General features: G+C 37.0%; 2 protein-coding genes across 2 annotated transcripts in view; both read right to left on the reverse strand.

The window, feature by feature from the left end:
• Window positions 1-11,296, reverse strand: part of c5 (complement component 5) — a 28,078-nt gene extending 16,782 nt beyond the window's left edge. Inside the window, exons 1-15 of the mRNA XM_067438004.1 lie at window positions 11,020-11,296; window positions 10,417-10,612; window positions 10,083-10,236; window positions 9,918-9,988; window positions 9,103-9,197; window positions 7,985-8,067; window positions 7,822-7,912; window positions 7,163-7,268; window positions 6,949-7,084; window positions 6,733-6,848; window positions 6,440-6,640; window positions 6,129-6,320; window positions 3,278-3,484; window positions 3,033-3,188; window positions 2,763-2,889 (exon numbers count right to left, since the gene is read on the reverse strand). Of these exons, the coding sequence (XP_067294105.1) occupies window positions 2,763-2,889; window positions 3,033-3,188; window positions 3,278-3,484; window positions 6,129-6,320; window positions 6,440-6,640; window positions 6,733-6,848; window positions 6,949-7,084; window positions 7,163-7,268; window positions 7,822-7,912; window positions 7,985-8,067; window positions 9,103-9,197; window positions 9,918-9,988; window positions 10,083-10,236; window positions 10,417-10,612; window positions 11,020-11,084 (1,996 nt within the window). The 5' untranslated portion in view covers window positions 11,085-11,296. The remainder of the gene's footprint in view (window positions 1-2,762; window positions 2,890-3,032; window positions 3,189-3,277; window positions 3,485-6,128; window positions 6,321-6,439; window positions 6,641-6,732; window positions 6,849-6,948; window positions 7,085-7,162; window positions 7,269-7,821; window positions 7,913-7,984; window positions 8,068-9,102; window positions 9,198-9,917; window positions 9,989-10,082; window positions 10,237-10,416; window positions 10,613-11,019) is intronic.
• Window positions 11,297-11,663: 367 nt separating this feature from the next.
• Window positions 11,664-16,090, reverse strand: prdm12b (PR domain containing 12b). The gene is made up of 5 exons (XM_067440007.1): window positions 15,682-16,090; window positions 13,787-13,977; window positions 13,517-13,672; window positions 12,987-13,101; window positions 11,664-12,818 (listed from the first exon to the last, which is right to left on the reverse strand). Exons 1-5 carry the CDS (start codon window positions 15,899-15,901, stop codon window positions 12,400-12,402), a joined length of 1,101 nt encoding a protein of 366 aa, XP_067296108.1. The 5' UTR covers window positions 15,902-16,090; the 3' UTR covers window positions 11,664-12,399.
• Between the last annotated feature and the right edge of the window lie 3,937 nt (window positions 16,091-20,027).

Below are 20,027 nucleotides of genomic sequence, written 5' to 3' on the forward strand. Positions count from 1 at the left end.
TTTTTGTAAAAATAGGCTAACGATTGCGTCATAACCAACGCGACTCTGTCGCACAGTTGAGAAATTACCGTATAGACCTGAGGAGACGCTCGCAGGCAATCTTTGACTGTCTATGAGGCAGTCGGGGGGACGTGGAGACATAAAGTCTGATAAAGTTAAGGGAGAAGAATGGGGAGAAGCCCATAGTGAGCCAAAAGCAACGGGAGAAAATATTTAAACAACGTGATTCAGATTTCACTTTCCACAACTACTAGAAGACGTACAGCTGTCAGACAGGAGGCTCACGTCACATCTACGTCGTCAAGCTCAGTCTGAGCCTGCGCAGTTCGCTCAGCCATCAGGAAGTGAGTGCCCCTAGGTTGACTTCACTGAACGCCGTAGAAGTCAATGGGAACGCTCCGTCCATTTCTTTTACTGTCTATGGCTCCTTTGCGAACAGAACACACACGCACTCATTCATTCATTCAAATTTCTATTTCAAATGATACACACGGCAAGTGACGCGATTGGTCACGAGACACGAGAGCCAATGGCATTTTACAATCAAAGTTGACATAATGACGCAATTAGTCACGCGACATACGACAGCCAATGCTGTCAAAGCTGACGTGACGTTTTTTCCGGCGGCATTGCGGCAATATTTGAAATGTATTATTAATCTTTGGCGGATGGACTCGACGTTACTGATCGCTTTTGAGGATTTTCTTCACACAAATCAATTGTTTGGCCTCGGAACACTTGGAGTGTTCCGAGGCCAAACAATTGATCCCCCCCCTGCCTCGGGCCCTGGTTACTCAGTAGCCTACCCTTTATCCCCCCAGTCCCACGCCCCTGCCTGGAGGTACATATTTTGGGTGTTGCAAAAATGTAGGCAGCAGGGGCGAGGCTACATAAGGGCCAGGGTGGCACTGGCCCACTCAGATTGACGGCTGGCCCACCCAATAAGAACAGACAAAAAAAAAAAAAAAAAAAAAAATTGGGATAGCAGAAAGAATATGCCTATGTGACAACACAAATCACTTAAACACGTACAAAAAGTTTCATTAAAAAATAGGGCTGTCAAATATGTTAATAACGCTTTAACGCAAATTCATTTTAACAGCACTAAATTTAGTAACGCAGCGCGCATTTTGTTTGATCCGTGGCATAGGGCATAGCCCGTAGTTGGAAAAAGTGAGAGCAGTCAGACGCAAAGGATGTAGCAGCAAACATTAATAGGGAAAGAAAAGGGTTGACATTAATATTCTAAACCAAAAGTGCAGTTATTGCCTACATAAGCTACCACATAAGCTACCACATTTTTTGTTTAACTTTTATTAGACTCCAGAAAGAAAAGGGTGTTTTTTCACTGAGCACATTCTCTGCAGTCCGAGGGCGATGCACTGCAGCTCACTCTCGCTCATGTCTGAGGTAAATCATTATGACCGATTACAGTACACCTGTTTTATTGAACTAAATACATTACAATCGGCTAAAACGAATGCAAAGGTTACTTTCCTGAACAAGCGCGCTCCCGAGTCCGTGTTCTTTACACTGTCCACGTAAATCGCGGCCCAGTTCGGCGCGCACACGCAAAATACCGGCAGTTCAATAGGAAGCGCGCGTCTCTTAAAGGGGCCGCACTATATTCCTACTCGTTGAATATGGACCTCCTCCGGGTATGGTGTGGTTCTGGTGCGCTCACAGGTACACATTACCAATTTTTCATACGAACTGTACCCTGCTCTGAATTAAACTTCCAGTGTAAAAACTCCCTTTATATTCTTAAAATGAGAGAAATCACTACTTACACTTAATTTTAAAGTTTAGGCTTAAGAGACATGAACAATTTCTTAGATAAACATCTATGCCCTTTGATACGTCTAATCTTCATGCTCTATTGATTATTATTGAATAAGTATGGTTTCACTAATAATAAATGTATATTTGCATAAAGCATGCATATTTGTCCATACTCATGTTGATTAGAGTATTAAAAACTTAATTTTAGATTTACAATTGCTAAAAATGTGCGATTAAATTGCGATTAATCGCGAGTTAGCTCATGACAATCATGCGATTAATAGCGATTAAATATTTAAATCGATTGACATCCCTATTAAAAAATAATTACGGTAGAGTGAAAACATTTTCATATAACTGCCTTATTGCAACCGCCAATCAATAAGCTTAGTAGTAATGTTTAGCCAATCACGTATTGTTGAGCGGATGGGAAGATGAGTTTACGTCTGCTAGTGAAATAAACTTTTAACATGGGCCATGGTGCATAACACGAGACGAAATTCTCACAGGTTAAGCTGCAAATACATGTTTGATAACAGTTATACTGAGTTGCATAAGTGACAAGAACTGGTTATTCCATTTTAAAATGAACCCAATTACTGAACACTGATGTCTTGTTACAGTGGTCATATAGCAGCACAATATCTATATTTGTCTTCCTTGCAATATGCTTTGTAGCTGCTTGTTATAAATTAATTTTGTATATATGAATTATATGAATTTGTTGGCGAAAAATAAATCATATATAGCTTATATTTACTGTCAAGTGATTTTGTCCCATATTGTTAAATTTGTGTAATTTGAGAGTAGTCATTGAGGTCCACCCTATTCCACCAAGGTCCACTCAGTTAAAAATTTCTGGCCTCGCCACTGGTAGGCAGGGTCACAGATTTTTCAAATGAGCCTGGGTTGTTCTTTATACTGAGATGTTTTAATGTAACGAGTCACACTCCCTCATTAACTTTACAAGTGAGCCGTACCTGTACTGGAGGTCTTGGCGTTTGCATTGGTGAGGAACATAAGGCCGGCGCGCTCAAACACATCAGCATTATTTTTGCCTCCTCCTCTTCCACAGCCCAAGTCACTTTGCTCGACATGTTGTAGCACCTGAGATAAAGAGAAAACAACATATATCATCACTCATTTTTATCATGACCTTAATTTGTAATTTTTGTCTTTAAAAGCACCATCCCCATGTTGTCATTGTCAAGTTATGTACAACATCTTTTTGAACAAATCTGCTATTTTACCTTTCTCAGAGGGTCTTTGTCGTTAGATCTTAGGTTGTACAAAGCCGTATCTACAGCGGAAAAAGCCACCAGTGACTCCTCTCTAGGTAAAGTGGACACTCGTAATTCGAGTTTATCTTTGGGTTTATACTGTGATTTGAGAGTTGATATGTCCACCTGAAATATATTCCAATGGTCATGATTTCACTATTCATAAATAACATAAAACACATCAAAACTATTTATGACAGAGAAAAATGCATTACATGTAAATTTTGAACACATTTAGCCTTCACATCAATCCACGCAGAGTCTGCCACCAGCTCTGCTTTTTCCTCCCCATACAGGACGTAGTACACCAGTAGCCGAGCAGACGGCACCATGTCAGGGGTGATCTTAATGTTAAGGCTCTGAATCTTTTCACTGACACGCTTAACTGTGGCAAACTGCACAACCTTTCCTCTGGAAATGATCTTTAAAAAAACAGTAGATGATTCACAATGCATTAAGCTTGATACCATTTAAAACTAATTATAATGTAATGTATAATATTTTACAATACCTGTCAAAAGTGGAAACCTTACAATTTTTTAATCTCTTATGCTTACCAAAAATACAACCAGTACAACCAGAAGTATTGGGAAATATTATTACAATTGAAAATAATAGTTTTTTTATTTTAACAAATTAAAAAATGTAATTTTTTTTTCTGTAATGCCTGTGATTCTTAAATTAAACAAAAACGAGAATTAAGACATTTATAATGACCCAAAAGATGTCTATTTAATACATTGTTTAATTAATTGTTTAAAGTAAAAAAAAAAGCACAACAAAAATTATATATTAAGTAGCAATGAAAAAAATTGTTTAATACATAATATCTATTATGTACCATTCAGAAGTTTGGGGTCAGTATGATTATTTTTTTTCAAGAAAATATTGCTTATATTAATGGCATAGCATGTAAGTTTCGCCACTAGAGGTCGCTTATTCAAAATAATAAGGTGAAGCGTGCTGATGCTGTGAATGAACATGGAATCATGGGAGTTGTAATCATCACCTCCACAGCCCATGGAAAGCAATCTGACGGGACTCAGACAGTAATCATGTTCATGTTAATGTATTTTAATGTTTAAAAATTGTATTAACGTTACTGTGGTATTAAATAGTGCGGGCCGAGAGCCTGTGACATTTTACTTTGCCGTTTTTATTATGCTCATATGCCAAAGTCGGCTGATGCTCCTTTTATTTTGTTGTTGTTTTTTTCCCCAATAAAAGTTACATTTAACATCCTTTCTCCTTCACCCCTGAAGTTGGTTACAGTTACGTTTGATTACTTAAATTCACATTATTTTATTTCATTCTTAATAAACAGGCAACTACAGGTCACTTGAAAATGTAAAATAATGGGGTTATGTAACAGTAATGTTACTCTGTGCGTTCGCATGGTGCCTGGTATAAGACACTTGTTGCACATGCAGTAAGCTAGAACGATATTAGAGAATAACATGGGTATAGTCCCATGGGTATATTTGTAGTAGTAGCCAACAATACATTGCATGGGTCAAAATTATGGCCAAAAATCATATTAAATAACAATCATGTTCCATGAAGATATTTTGTAAATTTCCTACTGTAAATATATAAAAATGTATTTGCTCAGCCTATCCTAACAAACAATACATCAATGGAAAGCTTTTATTTATTCAGCTTTCAGATGATGTTTAAATAAATAAAACAAATATTTAAAAATGGACCCTTATGAACTGGTTTTGTGGTCCAGGGTCACGTATTAATAAAATCTAGATGACGTGTGTTTCTAAATGGCATGCAATTCATTTCAAAAATATATTGTAGGGCAGAGGAAATGGTGTATTAATGTCACTACTAATAATAATCTGCTCTTTCTAATTATGTTTGCCACATGAAAAAATTGTTTTGTCTCTGAGGCATGTTACAAAAATGTTACTTATGGTAAATTGAGAGTAGATTCAAACAGTAAGACTAACCGCATTGAGCTATATAACAATGATTAGCTGTGTGTCAATAAAGTCCAAACAGTTGCTCACCTGTCTAATAAAATGCATTAAATATTAAAGCATCTTTGGTGTTTCCATTTTTTCTACAGAAATCAAGGGTAGCACGGGTTTGACGTCATAAACAGCTGATGCAATGGCAGTTGCACTGGTTAATATGTCTGATTTCTCTGGATTTAAACATGGCTGGATACATTTGGGATAATGTAAGTACACAACAAAAATATAACATTGTTTTAGGATATTTTAATCCAAAAATCTTACATATTGTGCCTTTAAAAGTGTTGCGGACACATTAAATTGATTAAAAGTGACATTGTCGATATTTATGATTTTAAAAAAGATTTCTATTTAAAATAAATGCTGTTCTTTCTAATCATCATATCCTGAAAGAAGAATAAAAATAATAATAATTAAGCATCAATAATAAGACATGTTTCCTGAATTGCAAATCAACATATTAGAATGATTTCTGAAGGATTACGTGACACTTAAGACTGCTGAAAATACAGCTTTGCTCATCACAGGAATAAATTACATTTTAAAACATTAAAATAGAAAACAGTTGTAATAATAACGTTATACACACACACACACACACACACACACACACACACACACACACACACACACACACACACACACACACACACACACACACACACACACACACACATACACACACACACACACACACACACACACACACACACACACACACACACACACACACACACACACACACACACACACACACACACACACACACACACACACACACACACACACACACACACACACACACACACACACACACACACACACACATACTGTTTCTTTTTGATTGAATAAACTCTTTTAAAAACACCAATAAATCTTACCGACCCCAAACCTTTGAACGATGTCTTTATATAACTTTGAAAAACAATGGGAAAAAAAATCTGTTAAAATGCTAAATGTTTTAGAGAAATATAGAGCGAACCTCAAAATGATATCTTAAATATTTTGTGACATAAGAGAAAAGTTAAACACAACAGTGCATCATTCAGATACATCAAATATGTTTTTTTAATTATTTTACCTGGTAGCTGAAGGCCTTCAGAGAAAGGTAGTCTCGATAATGAAAGAAAATATTGGCATTAATGTACCGTCCAACTTCAAATTCTGATTGAGAATGTAAATCGATGTACAGGTAACGATGGTTGACAGACACATATGAGTCAGCCTTTAGTTTAAGTGGAGTCTGACTCCATCGAGGATCTTCTGTGTAAAACTGAAATGAGCACAGTATGAATTTAGCATATACATATTATAATGCTAAATAAATTACGAAATGTTTAATAAGTTGTGGCTATATTTTTAACCTATACTCTTGGCCACAGTTTTACTCACAGTGAATTCAGCTTCTTTCACATTATCAGGTATATTACAGGTGAAGTAAGCAATTCCATCTCCCTGACTCATTGCTGTTATTGTATCCAGGTACCCTAAAAATTTAAGTTCCTCCTGTTCATTGTCAGTTGTAGTTATTGTTGCCCTTGTCTTGACTGACACACCTTTCACTGGTTTACCCAAAGGATCATTAACCAATACCTATGGGTCCCCAAAACATTGGGAATGATGAAACATATGTATGCATGTTTGTTCGAATACCATAAATCTACTTGAGAAAACAGGTTTCTTACTCTCATGGTGTATGGTAGACCCGGCTTGATGAAAGGAGGGGTTGCAGTCAGACTCAGCGTAAATGGAGTTTCTACAAATTTCACATTTGAGAGCTCTGCCTCCTGGGAAATACCACCTGACAATGAAGACATGTTGTTAAAACATCTAAAGTTGTTATTTGCTTGATATTTTGCTTCAGGATAATGCACTCCTGTGTCTGTAAAACAAAGACCTACCAGTTGTCTCTTGCAGAAGAACTGTCACACGAAGAAAGCTGTTTTCTTTCATCTCACTCAGACTTTGAGGCCCATTGGGCATGGTTGAGAGAGCTGACTTGATGTTTAAGTCGACTTCCTCCCTTCCATTTATCAGCTAAAACAAAAGCCAAAAACAAATTTATCATCTGCAACTTAACATTAAATGTTTAGTTGAGTGGAACACTGACTTTACCATATATCTTGAATATGTATCTGGTATCATGACGGTTTCATCTGGAGAAATGTATCCAAACATCAAGAAAATATGCGCAGAACTAACTGGAGTTCCATGGACATACCTGTCAGCACATATTTAAACAATTTATGTACAAATATATAAATTGTCAGCAACTGAATATAGTACTCGTTTAAAAGTTTGGGGTCGGTACGTTTTTTTAAAATGTCTTCGAAAGACCAAGGATGTATTTTTATGATCAAAAGTACAGTAAAGACATTAATGTTGTGAAATATTACTGCAAACCTTTTTACATTTTAATGTTTTAAATAACATTTCTGTGATGTCAAAGCCGAAGCTTCATTGTCACATGATCCTTCAGAAGTAATTTTAATATTTTTAATTTTTTAAACTGTGATATATATATTTTTTCAATATTCTTTGATTAACAGAACGTTACAGCAAAAACAGCCTTTAAACAGCATTTATTTGAAATATTAATTTCTTGTAACAATGTAAAACTGTTTTAATCACTTTTGATCAATTTAATGCATCCTTGCTAAACAAAGGAATGAATTTCTTTAAAAAACTAAATGATAAAAAATAAAAAATAAAAACAATACAGACCCTAAACTTTTAAATGGTAATGTATGTGATATAAAAAAGGAAAAACATACTTGGCTAAAATATTAAGCTTGAAAGACTCAAAGTACTCTTCACTGATGTAGTTGGATTCAGGCTCAATGTGGATTGCAATACTGGGCAGCACTGCGAAACACACTTTGATTTCAGATTTCATGAACTCTAAATGTTTACTTAACACTTGAAATGGTGGCTTACCGTATTCTTTGACCTCGAACTCAGCAGTGGCAGTTGTGTCAAAAGTGTCGGGATAGGTGGCCTTAATTTTCCATGTTCCATAGCTGATGAGATTTGCGTTGTGAGTGAAAATAATGCAGAGACAAAAAATTACGGTAACACTTTACAATAAGGTTTCATTAGTTAACATTAGTTGATGTATTAACTAACATGAACTAATCACGAGCAGTACATTAGTTACTGTTAGTCTTTGTTAACGGTAAGTAATACAAATTCAGCTGTTCATGGTTTGTTAGTTCACAGTGCATTAACTAATGTTAAAAATATCTAAATAATGTAGTAGTAAATGTTGAAATTAACATTAAAATAGATAAATGCTTTATAAGTGCAGTTCATTATTAGTTTATGTTAAAGGAAATGTATGTAAGATTGTGGCCAAAACTGGTACTGCAATCATTTTCTTTCAAACATTGACTGTAGAGTGGTGTATCCCCTCTCCCCCTCCCCTTGATTTGAGATTGCCAGATAGGCTGCAAGATCTAGCAGGAACGTTTGTAGCTGCAGCTGTGGTAACTAGAGCAGAGCTGGCAACCCGGATGCCGAAACACAACTGATTTTGTGATTGGTAGATAGGTGGAGGGTGGCAGAAAACATAACATGCCAACATCAGTTGATGGCTGCAAATTTTAAATGACAATATCCTGGCCAGACTACTGTTGTCTGTGATGTAAGTATTTGAAATGAACATGATTTCTTAATGTCTAGTGACATATCAGGGTCATTTTATGATTAATTGAAATACATTTCTTACATACAGTTCCTTTAACTAATGTAGTTTACTAATGTTAACTATAATGAACCTTTCTGCAAAGTGTTACCAAAATGACTAATGACAACGCTATCCTGTTGAAAAGACTGCATACACCAGGCTTCTTGTAACTATCTATCTACTTACCATCAAGATTCCTTTCTATACAAATTTCACCTGGTTGATGAGAAGTTTTCTTTACAGTACAGTACAGTACAGTACAGTACAATTCAGTAAGCTAGACTTGAGAAGAATATTCCAAATAATATGTAAACATTAGAGCATTTAAACATACAGCCTATTATAATAGACTGTAATGAACTTGTCTTACGTCGGATTTGAAGGTATTTTGAACGGTGGAAGAAGGGGTTTTGCTCCATTGATGTCTTTCATATCAATAATCTCTACCTTCATACCGTTAGGGTCCTAAAATGAATTTAAAACATTAACAAGGTTCACACAGAAAAATTTCATGTGAATTAAGGGAGAAACACTTTTTGCATTTTCTTGAGATTCACAGAGACTGTTTTTTTGGAAAGCCTAAATTTTAATACAATATACCCATTTTTATCACCACTAAAATTTTAATACAATATACCCAAATTCTATATCACCACTAAAATTGTATAATAATTATGGTAACTGCAAAAGCTTCAAATGTATGACATGTTTTTTTTAACCTAAATATAAAACAGTTTAATTAAACAAAATGGGAGATGCCTGACTATTAACAGGATTTCTTTTTTAATACATAAAATTATATATTTTTTTTTATGTAATGACAAGTTTTTACATCAGTGTTTGTGATAAGGAAGAGTTGCAAGAGTATGTTGCAACTCTCTTTACTATGGCTGACAGCTGTTAGCTTGACACAATAGCTTTGACACATATTAACTATGGAAACGCTTACTAAATTGATATGACTTTATAATGCTTCACGCAAGCAATGTATTGTATGACATAAAATCTGATCATAAAAATAACTTTTTAAGCTTGAAATGTATTTTTTCCCCCAGTAGGTAAGGTATGAGCATGAGCATGTGTAATATGATTATTATCTCTCTAGCTCTTTCCTGATCGGAGAAAAAAAAAGCCGTGTTGCAACCGTCCCCACATCTGGATGATGCTGTGAACAGAGAAACTCACCACGAATGTGAGGGTGACGGTGCGTCTAGATTTCCTCAGCTCCTCATTAAGAGAGTAAACACGCACTTGTACTATAACAAATAGGTTCAAAATATGGTTTTAAGGTGATTGTCTCTTTGATTTACTCACGTCATCTTTCAAACTAGAGATTCTTAGCCTACTGACCCTCTTGTTCGGGTGTGTATAGCGGCTTGTCAGTCTGAATAAAGAGAAAACCGTTGACAGTAGTGACTGGGATTTTTTCATCTGCAGTGAAAGCATTGGAAGTCGCCTGAAGGTAGACATATTTGTCCTCCTTTGGGAAATCTTTAGCCATGATCTGGGGGGAAAATGAAAGGTAATAGGTAGGCCTATTTTCAGGGCAGAATATAATTCACCAAAACATTCAATGCTTATTAAAAGTTTCCATATTTTTTTTGGAGTTGTAAATAAAATCACCTTTAAGCCAACATTTAAAAAAAAAAAAATCCTCTAAAGACCAATAACATTGCAGACCTACCCGCAAAGTAGCCGAGGCTTGATAGTTATTCGCGGCATTGAGCGTCAGAGACTGAGATGCATATTGTTTATAGTTTGATGACAGTGTGTTCTTCAGGTAAAGATTTACTGTAGTTTCCTCGTTATAACCAAACAACTGGACCACAACATTTTCTGAAGCATCGAGGCGCAGGGTTTTAGGTGCCGTGATTAAGTATCTGTAAAACAAGACAGCATTTTACTATGTCTGTAGCCAACTGTCGGTGGCAGAGGCGAAAAACAAAGGTTTATATAAAACAAATGCCTAGTAGCAGCCACACATATAGGGTCTCAATCTCACTATAGCCTACTTTTCTTGAGGCTACAGAGGTTTACATGTTCTTATACTTTTTTGTTTTGTTCTCCAGTGCTGCCTTATGACAACACAGTGGTCTAGTAGGCTATGTAGTCTACATACTTATTATAACAATTACAATAACTAGAAACTAAACCTGAACCTACCCCTAAACCCAACCTTTAACCCATCAGCAGCCTATACCTTATATTACCAGTAGGCTACTTTAAGTACAAGTACTGTAAAATAAAGTATAACCAAAGATTTTAAAATATGTAAATGGCAACTTACACATTTTCCTGAATAGTAATGCAGACGAAGAGATGAAGTATACAGAACAAAAATAAATGTGCCATTATAGACACTTTACTTCTTGCTGTCAAGCACTTGCTCAGTTTTTGTCAGCCAAATCGATATTGTGCTTGTTTTAAGTTATTTATTAGCTCTTGAAAGAGGTCCCCAAAATGTTTCTTTAGCTCTAGTTTAGAAAACAGCTACAGTCCGAATAGGATGACTAGACAATACGCAGTCATAATGATTCTATCTGTTTCACTGTGCTGGTGGAAACCTTTAACGGTTGATTGTGCAATGCTTATATCACTGTAGAGTTTGTTCAATCATTGTGCAAAGTAGAGGTAAACAATCTATTTTCCAGTAAAAGGGATTGCATGGAGATGTTTGCTTTACATGGGTTGTTTTGTTATTGTGCAATTCGGGTAAATTCTGGACGTGTCATTGATTTTATGAATCTGAGCAAAAGATCCTCTACAAGAAAATAGAAAACCTATGATGTTAAAAGAATGCTCTCTGAGAGTCCTTAGAGAAAAACACAGAAATGAAAGAAATCATTGATATTTGTAAACTTACATAATATATTTGACAATATCTATTATATTTATATGGCAAAACAAATAATTAAAAAAGTGACAAAAATATGGGATAATTTGATATTTATTTATTGAGCATAAAAGTGAATACCCAAATAATTTTATATAAGCAAACATAGTATACATAATATAATAGAACCAAGTTTTGTAATAATATTTTAAGCTTTACATACATACACAGATAAAGTGACTATTCCTTGTTTTTGGAAGTAAATCTTCAAATCATATGTACATTCCTTTACATACTTCATATTGTTCATTCACAATAAACATGCTCTGATTGGACTGCAGTGACACAAATTGTTCACTAAGTGGTGCTTGATCCCAGTGGATCCGTTAACTTCATAGTGGCTAAAGCAAATGGGGTGATAGGGCTTTATCCTTTGGAATGGGACAAAACAATAATATTGCATGCAAATATTAATGAAATATACACTGACTACCGATCAACTTAAATGACGATATTCGATCAGATATAATGTGGCAGATACAGTATCTGCCGGAACAAATGCACTAGTGCTGTCAGTGCGTGTAGTTCTGGCAATGATAAGAATTCAACATGAACATACGAAACAGCCCTTCAATGGCTATAGTTTTCACTTCAGTGCTGTCATGACTGAGTTCTGCAGGCATCGTTCATCATATTTCACCACTTCTTCACCTTTAAGAAACTAAAAAGCATCCACTAAAGGTGAGAGTACTCAGGGTCGGCTTGGCATAGACATACTTCTGCCCTGAAGAACAGCCTGTGAGATTGCTAACATCTGAGACGCTTCGTGCTATCTCATAGCACCATGGTAGGTATGTGATGCACCAGGGAGGCTGGATGAGGAACTTGTGCCAGTTGAGGAGGTGGGGGCGAGTGGGCCTGCAGGCCCACTACAGGCCCTGTGTTGGCCGGCCGGTGCCTGGCGCTCTTCTGGTGCGCCCTCAACCCTGCCAACTGGGAGTATGCGCTCTGGCAGACGTGGCACTTGTAGGGGCGCTCTCCCGTGTGAAGGCGCACGTGATTACGGAGAGTGGATGACTGGCTGAAGCGGCGGTTGCAGAAACGGCAGACGAATGGCTTGTCTAGCGTGTGTATGCGCATGTGGGAGCGCAGGTTACTGCGGGAGTTGAAGCCTCGGTGGCAGATGACGCAGCGCATGCGACTGGCAGTGGAGAGAGCGGCAGCAGTGGAGGTTTCACACAGGTGGAAATCATCTGTGGGTAGAGGAGAGAGCTCGGTCAGAGGACAGAAGCTAAAAGGTCAGGTACTTAAAAGAGATGCTAATGGAGTTTTAACTAAAGCTATTGTTGGGCTGTGATAAAGATCCGTCTTTTCTTAGCCTGGACACTCACCCAAAGCCCTAAAGCCACTGAATTACTCACCAGTTTTGGTCTTTTTCTGCTGTTCATCCTCAGTGCCAGGGACTCCAGGGATACCCAGGAAGGTGTTGTGGGAATTCCCATACCACACAAGCAGCTCTTGGTCTGGAGGTATTGTCTGTTAAGAAGAAGATATATTTATTTAAAAACAATTAGGAACCAACACACACATACACACACACACACACACACACACACACACACACACACACACACACACACACACACACACACACACACACACACACACACACACAACACAAACACAAACACACACACACAAACACACAGTTATATAAAATATTCAGATATTTCAATATTTATTTTGAATTAAAATCAAAGTTTAATTAATTAAGAAAATCTAGTTTAAATTCCAAGAACTCAAATTCATGTAGAAATTTTGTAAACTTAATTTTAGCTTAAATGGGTGGAATGTAAAAATATTGCACAGTAAGTACATCGACGAATATAAATAGGCCTAGTATCAATGTAAAATTATTTAAAAAAAACTAATAAAGGTGTATAAAACGGACCTCTACTGCTTTGTAAAATATGCTGCTTCCGATCTGCACAACTTCCAGGTTCTGTTCTTGCTCATTGCGCGCGCATTTGATGTAAGTCATCCAGCTGCGATGATCCTCTTGACTGGCATCGATGAAATAGCGCACCGTGCCATCCTCATTGAAAACCTGAGAACAACAAAAACGCTTGCCATCAGTCTCTGATTTGGGATGATATTTTACTAGGATAAGCTCCAATAAACGAGCCTATGCATGCGACACCTGTTGAACGCTGCTGCCTACCTCCCACATGAGATTGTTGTTCTTGAAGAGATCCACATGCTCGGGTGAAATGACCCTGCCTGTGAACGGTCCCATCTCGGTGCCAGCTTTTATCCAGGTCTTGGAGAAGATGCCAAGTCCTTCCCCAGGGATCGAGCTCTGCGCAATGATGACTTCACTTGGCAACACTAAGCTGGAGAGTTTCTGGACCTCTGAAGATAGACAGCGGCAAATAAAATAGGAAGTTAATTTGGAACATTTAGATAACAAATAAAAACCAGGAAACAAATAGCCTAAAAAAAGAAAATAACCGCAATGACGCAACCTGTTTGCAAGAATAGCAAAATGTTTTTTTTTTTTTTTTTTTTTTTTTTTTTTTTTTTGTGGTTGTGTGTGTGTGTGTGTGTGTGTGTGTGTGTGTGTGTGTGTGTGTGTGTGTGTGTGCGTGTGTGTGTGTGTGTGGAAAGAATAGGAGTTATAGTGTAAATTAAGTAGGCTACAAAATGTTTTTTTTTTAAATCGTTTGCATTGTAAAACTATCATAGTTGTCTAGGCCAATATAAAGGAATGCGTAATTCAAATGCGGCTCTAAGGCGAGACTCAAATAAATGTCAAACAAGCCTTTACGTCTAAGAATTCAGCAATTTTCTACGCTTTAAATGTGACGAGGCTATATATTCATAGGCAAGAAACAACTTATTCCGTATTCATTATCCTTTCAGAAACTTTGTAGCACTAAATGTGCGCTGAAAGAAACGAGAACCTTCTTTAAACGGCCCAGGAATTTCTGACAAAACGTAGAAAAGGAGATTAGCTGCTTGACATGGTGTGAATAGCGTTAGAATCAGCTTTCACGGCATATTAACAGCGGGACGGAAAACTTTAAATGCGCCTGAGAGGAGAGAAAAGTGTCAAAGCGGGGGTGTGGAGACTGTCCCGAGCTGATGAATGACGGGCTTTTCTCTGTCTAACGTACTGGCTTCACTGGCAACTTTCTCAGGTCAAGCACAACGTTATACCCTCATGATTTTAATAGCCTTATTTAAATAAGTTTCAACTTGCCAGTCCTATGCTAAGTGATTTTGCACCGCTAAAAATGTTATATCTAAATGCATTTAGAAAAAAAAAAGAGAGAAAAGTATTTCGACTATATATGCAACTTCTAACCACGTGCGAATTGTTTAATGACTTTCAAGGGGTTGACTTTTTTCGAAGGAATTTTCTGCCAATAAACTCTCTGCCTCGAGCAACCTAAATTGTATTGCAATTCATCGAATCATTAATTATCATAAAGATGCTTTAAACCAAACTGTAAAATTATTATTACCTTAAATATGTAAATAATTTATAGTAAAGTAATACAAATGACAGTAACCTACTTATGTTTTGTCGATATAGCTCCAGAACATGATAAACTTTGAATAGCAGGTGAACTCTTCTAAATCGTCTATTTAAAACAAAAAACAAAACAAAAAATCTGACTTAACTTCGATGTTATTACAATGTTTGAAATAAATTTGCAATGTATAGGCTATAGTCTAGTGTAAAAAGAATAAACACTTTTAAGACCCTTTATTTCCCATGCTGGAATGCGCCAGACGGAAATCACCTGTGCACTGTGATGTTCTTAGTGATTGCATATAGTAGGCCACTAAATTAAGCATATCTGTCTTTTAAGGTTATAAAATTGGCATTAACTTTAAGGCTACTTCCACCACGTTGAAATAGTAGCCTATCATTAATTGTGTTTGAAATATGCCATATAAATGAATCTCGCCTTGACTCTTCAGTGAGCAATTTCACACAAGATCAAGTTTGCAATAAAAAAAAAATGTAAAAACTTAATTTACAACTAACTATTAGGCTATAGGATGACGAATCTATAATCAACGAATAAAGTGAAATTGCGGACTCACCTCCGGAGAATGACTGCGCCAGGACCTCGGCGGTGAAGGCTGTTTTGGGGCTGACAGTGTTGGTCTTCTCCTCGAACAGGTGTTCCCCCAGCACGTTCCTCCAGCGGCCGTACAGGAAACTGTGCAGGATATCTGAGGTGATGATGTCGGACAGGGCCAAAGACTGCTGCTTAAATCCAGCCTTCAGAACCAGAGCATCTGCAGGCAACACTGAACCCATGATGAGCCAAATGCGAAACCCTTAACTAATGATCCCTGCGATTAAAACCGAAATGTCCCCTTGCAGTTAAATTTAGACCGAATGTCTATGTTGCAAAAGGCGAATGTGATCGATGAATCAGTCTGATGCCAATGAAATGTGAATCTGCTCTCTTCTTGCTAAGTGTCGAGAGAATATGTTTCGTCTTTCCAAGGTCCCGGTGGGCTTTATATGCGTCAGGTCTGACCCACGGTAATTAGTTATTAATGACCCTCCCCTTGTGTTCTTTAGACTTGTTCAACCAGAGGAAAAAAAACACCACACTCTTTATTGAGTGGCTACTCCTGAGGGGGTGGAGGGAAGAAGGGGGAGCGATGTGTGTGTGTTGATGTTCAGGATCCAACAACCGCGTTTTTGGCTAAAATAACAAGCCCAGTCTCAGCACTATGGGCTCCGCTCCAGCTGTTTGTTTCTGAGAGATGAACATGAGCACTTCTGGCATGGGAAACCTAAAAGCAAACTTGACTCTCAACATGACGACTAGTAAGAGACCCAGGTTAAAATCTGTTCGCTGATTTATCTGGTTTTTCTAGGAGAAACGGACAATATCAAATTGTCAGTCTATTTAAGTGCGGCTTGCAGCTTGCAGGCTAACACTAAATGACGAGAACAAAGGTATAAAATAACTAGTGGCCGTTTTTTGCCCGATATATTTTCTTCTTGAGTGGAACTGAAATAAAAATGTACAAGTGTTTTCTTCATTTTGTGCCACATCATTCATCATTAGATCAACAATTATATTAATTATGCAGTAATATTATCATAGGCCATTCATAAATAGTAATTCATTATTAATTTATTAAAATTAGGCTAATAACGTGTAATGAATGTGTAATTCCCATCTAATGGCACATTTAGCCGAACAACACAAGCATCGCGTTTCTGTTCTCCTCTATTAATGTTAAATGTACAGAACTCTGTAATCATATCGAAATTACATTCGCATAAACCAACTGAATAGTTTTTAATGATGTGCTTTGGAGTACGAAAATATGCAAAGCCGTCTGGGTCAAGTATATCTTTTATTCAATCTTTTTCAGGCCGAAGTAATTTAATATTCATGGATGTTAATTTAAAGTCTTTTAGTATTGTGTGAGGTGTATATGAGCTTTTTTTTGAATAGCCTCTTGCCTTTCCCCCTCTTTCTCCAGGGTTGATGGACTGAGACAAAATGGGCAGTTTCCCCCCTTTCCAACAGGGAGGACATCTTTATTCCTTCCCCGGCTTGCGGGTTTCCTATTCATCTCTCTTCAAAATAATGCCGGCTGAATGAAAAGTGCTGCAAATCAATCTTTCATGGTGTTTTTGAGGGCAATTTGACATCCATGCACTCTTCTTTTCTTTGAGATAAGTACAAGGGGAAAAATCTGGACAAGGATGGGGTCTGGCGAGTGGGGAACTTCCAAAGAGAGATGCGAGGAGAGCGCTGAGGAGAATATAGGTGAGTGATAGGGCAAGAAAAAAGATTAGGACTCAACAGCTGCTTTTGGGGGATTACCCCCCCCCCCCCTCCTGGCTTTTCTTTTTCTTTAGGGGTTTCACCCTCCCTGCTGAATTGGATTTGCACAAGTACAGATTGATTTGTTTTTATTACACTATTATTGGTTTCATAAATAAGGGCAAACTTTAACCTGCATGGGGTGAGAGAAGCAGTCTTTTTTTTCTCATTATAGAAACACCAGGCTGTTACAATTAATATCGGAGAAGAAAGTTTACAGAAGTATAGAGATACGCATTATAAATGTAAGCAAATTTAAATACCTAAAATGTGATGGAGTCGACTTATGAAATTCAACAAGGTTGATCATAAGTCGAGCATTTTTTAAACAATATTATTGTCTCAAGGAATATGGCAGATATAAGTGCTATGACATTGGCTGGCGATTTGAACTTTCCTCATTTTTTTCTTTCTTTATTTTTTCTTTATTTAATGCATTGATTATTGATGTGGATGCTCCGACTGTAGATAAATAGGCCTAGATTCGTGACAGTCTCCTCTTAGCGATGTAAAGCTTCAATTGTGAAGAAAAGGCCAATATTTATTAAATTGAAAAAACAAACAAAAACAAACAAAACAAAACAACAACTTATGTAACTGGCTAATGTTAAAAACAAAAAAAAACTGTGTATTAAGTGGCGACAGACCTTGTAGAGCATGCAATGATAATTAACAGACGGCAAACCAGTATTCTATGAAATAATCACATGCAAAAGATGGCGTGGACATAATTGTGATTTCAATAACAGGGTGATAAAGAAACTTGCTGCAGCGCGTAATGCCTTTTGCATTCATGGCCTTCGTCTGTCCTGCGCGTCTCGGTTGCACAAAGCTGCAAGCTGTTCCGCGGTGCTTTTATCACAACAGAAAGGAGACAAAAATCCCACAATAATGGAGATTTGCAAATGTTTTTCTATTGATTTGACTCAATGAACACTGGATTTTTAGAGCTAGGAAAAAGAGAGGACTTGGGCTAGAAAGCTGAATTGGGAGCGTGGAGGAGAGAAATGGTTTTTATATGGCTGGATAAAATTTAATTAGCGTAGTACAGCCCTTGAAGGACAATAGAGGACTCAATATGTACCCAATCTGAATCTCATTGGGGATCCAGACCGCAGAAAGTCAAAAGAATTGGGAGAGAGAGAAAAGCAAGCTTTGAGAAAGGGAAGGAGCGAGGCAGACGGCAGGTGACTGGCACGCGTAAAAACAAGAGGGACACTTTTGGCACACGGCTGATTATTTGAAAGAGAGAGAGGACAAAACAAAAATAGAGGTTTCTTCAGGTTTGGCCCACTTAGACCAGCTGAGATGAAGGAGTGAATAGAGCACAGAGACCGGAGGGGGACTGGAAAGCAAACAGAAAACGCGAAAAAGACGAGTCGCATCACACAAGTGCTTATGGGAATGTACCCAAATGGTAGAAGAAAAAAAAAAAACCCGTGGCCAAGAGCAGACAGCAATATCACGCGAGTATTATGCATATTCATCGTCTGTGTTCGTACAGTGCAAATCAAAGCTCTTATTGAGCAATGGATATTGCAGCAGCACGTGCGCAATTTCCATGGAGAGTTTTAAGGGACCAAATCATCTGGCTCGCTGCCGCTAAAGTGGATTGGCACTTGGATGAAGAGTAAAATGTTTGTGTTTTATCAAAAGCATTATTAAACGCCTGTTTTGAGTCCATAACCGCGCTGTAGTAGCCAGCAATAATGCTCCGTGTCTTTTAGTCACCGAAATGTGTTACCAAAACGAATTAATTTAGAAAGTAAAATATGTATTATCTGTTACACTGTCCCATAAAGTTGTGTAGACAAATTGACAAGGGAAAAACGTATTGCAATGCGTTTTTCTTCAAATTGCATTTATGATGTGAGAGAGTGCGCTGGCAAAATTGTTATTACCTTTTATTTGAAGTTGACATTATGTTGTAGAGTAGTGTGAAACTCGCTTTAGGTTTTATAAAACTCAATTAGTCCTTTGCTGTTAAAATTATTTGGAATTAATTCCAAAAACCATTATTCTATATATTATATTAATTATTTATTATTAGTAATGTAATTGTAATCTAAACAATTTGAATGTGTAATATCCATAAAAAAAAAAAAAAATTACCATAAAATGAACATGAATTGGCTATACATCAAAATAGCGGAACTATTTTTCAGATAGTCAGTAACGACCTGGGAGAGAGAAGTAGATTTGCTGGGTAACAGAGTTCCACAGGTGACAGACAGATGGCAGAAATGCTAATTTATTATTATTAATATTACATAGAGAAATAAGAATATTATTATTATGAAAACTTTAGCTCTGCTTAAGGATTTCTTGACCTAAAGATTACCTACAGTTTAGTATAACGTTTACACAGAATACATTTAAGAAAGATCTGAAAGATATGAAATAAACATGAAATGAAATGAATTTTACATTTTATTACAGAGGCAGCAAATTGCAAATGAAAACCAATGCGGCTGATTTCATGTCTTTTCTCCAAATGAACACTGACAAAACAATTAACAAAACTTTCCATGGTATTTTTATTCATAATACTGTGCCTGTATAGCTTGATCAGCCAAACATAATGATCTG

This window comes from Pseudorasbora parva, chromosome 3 (genome assembly GCF_024679245.1).
Source record: "Pseudorasbora parva isolate DD20220531a chromosome 3, ASM2467924v1, whole genome shotgun sequence".
NCBI classification, from domain to species: Eukaryota; Metazoa; Chordata; class Actinopteri; order Cypriniformes; family Gobionidae; genus Pseudorasbora; species Pseudorasbora parva.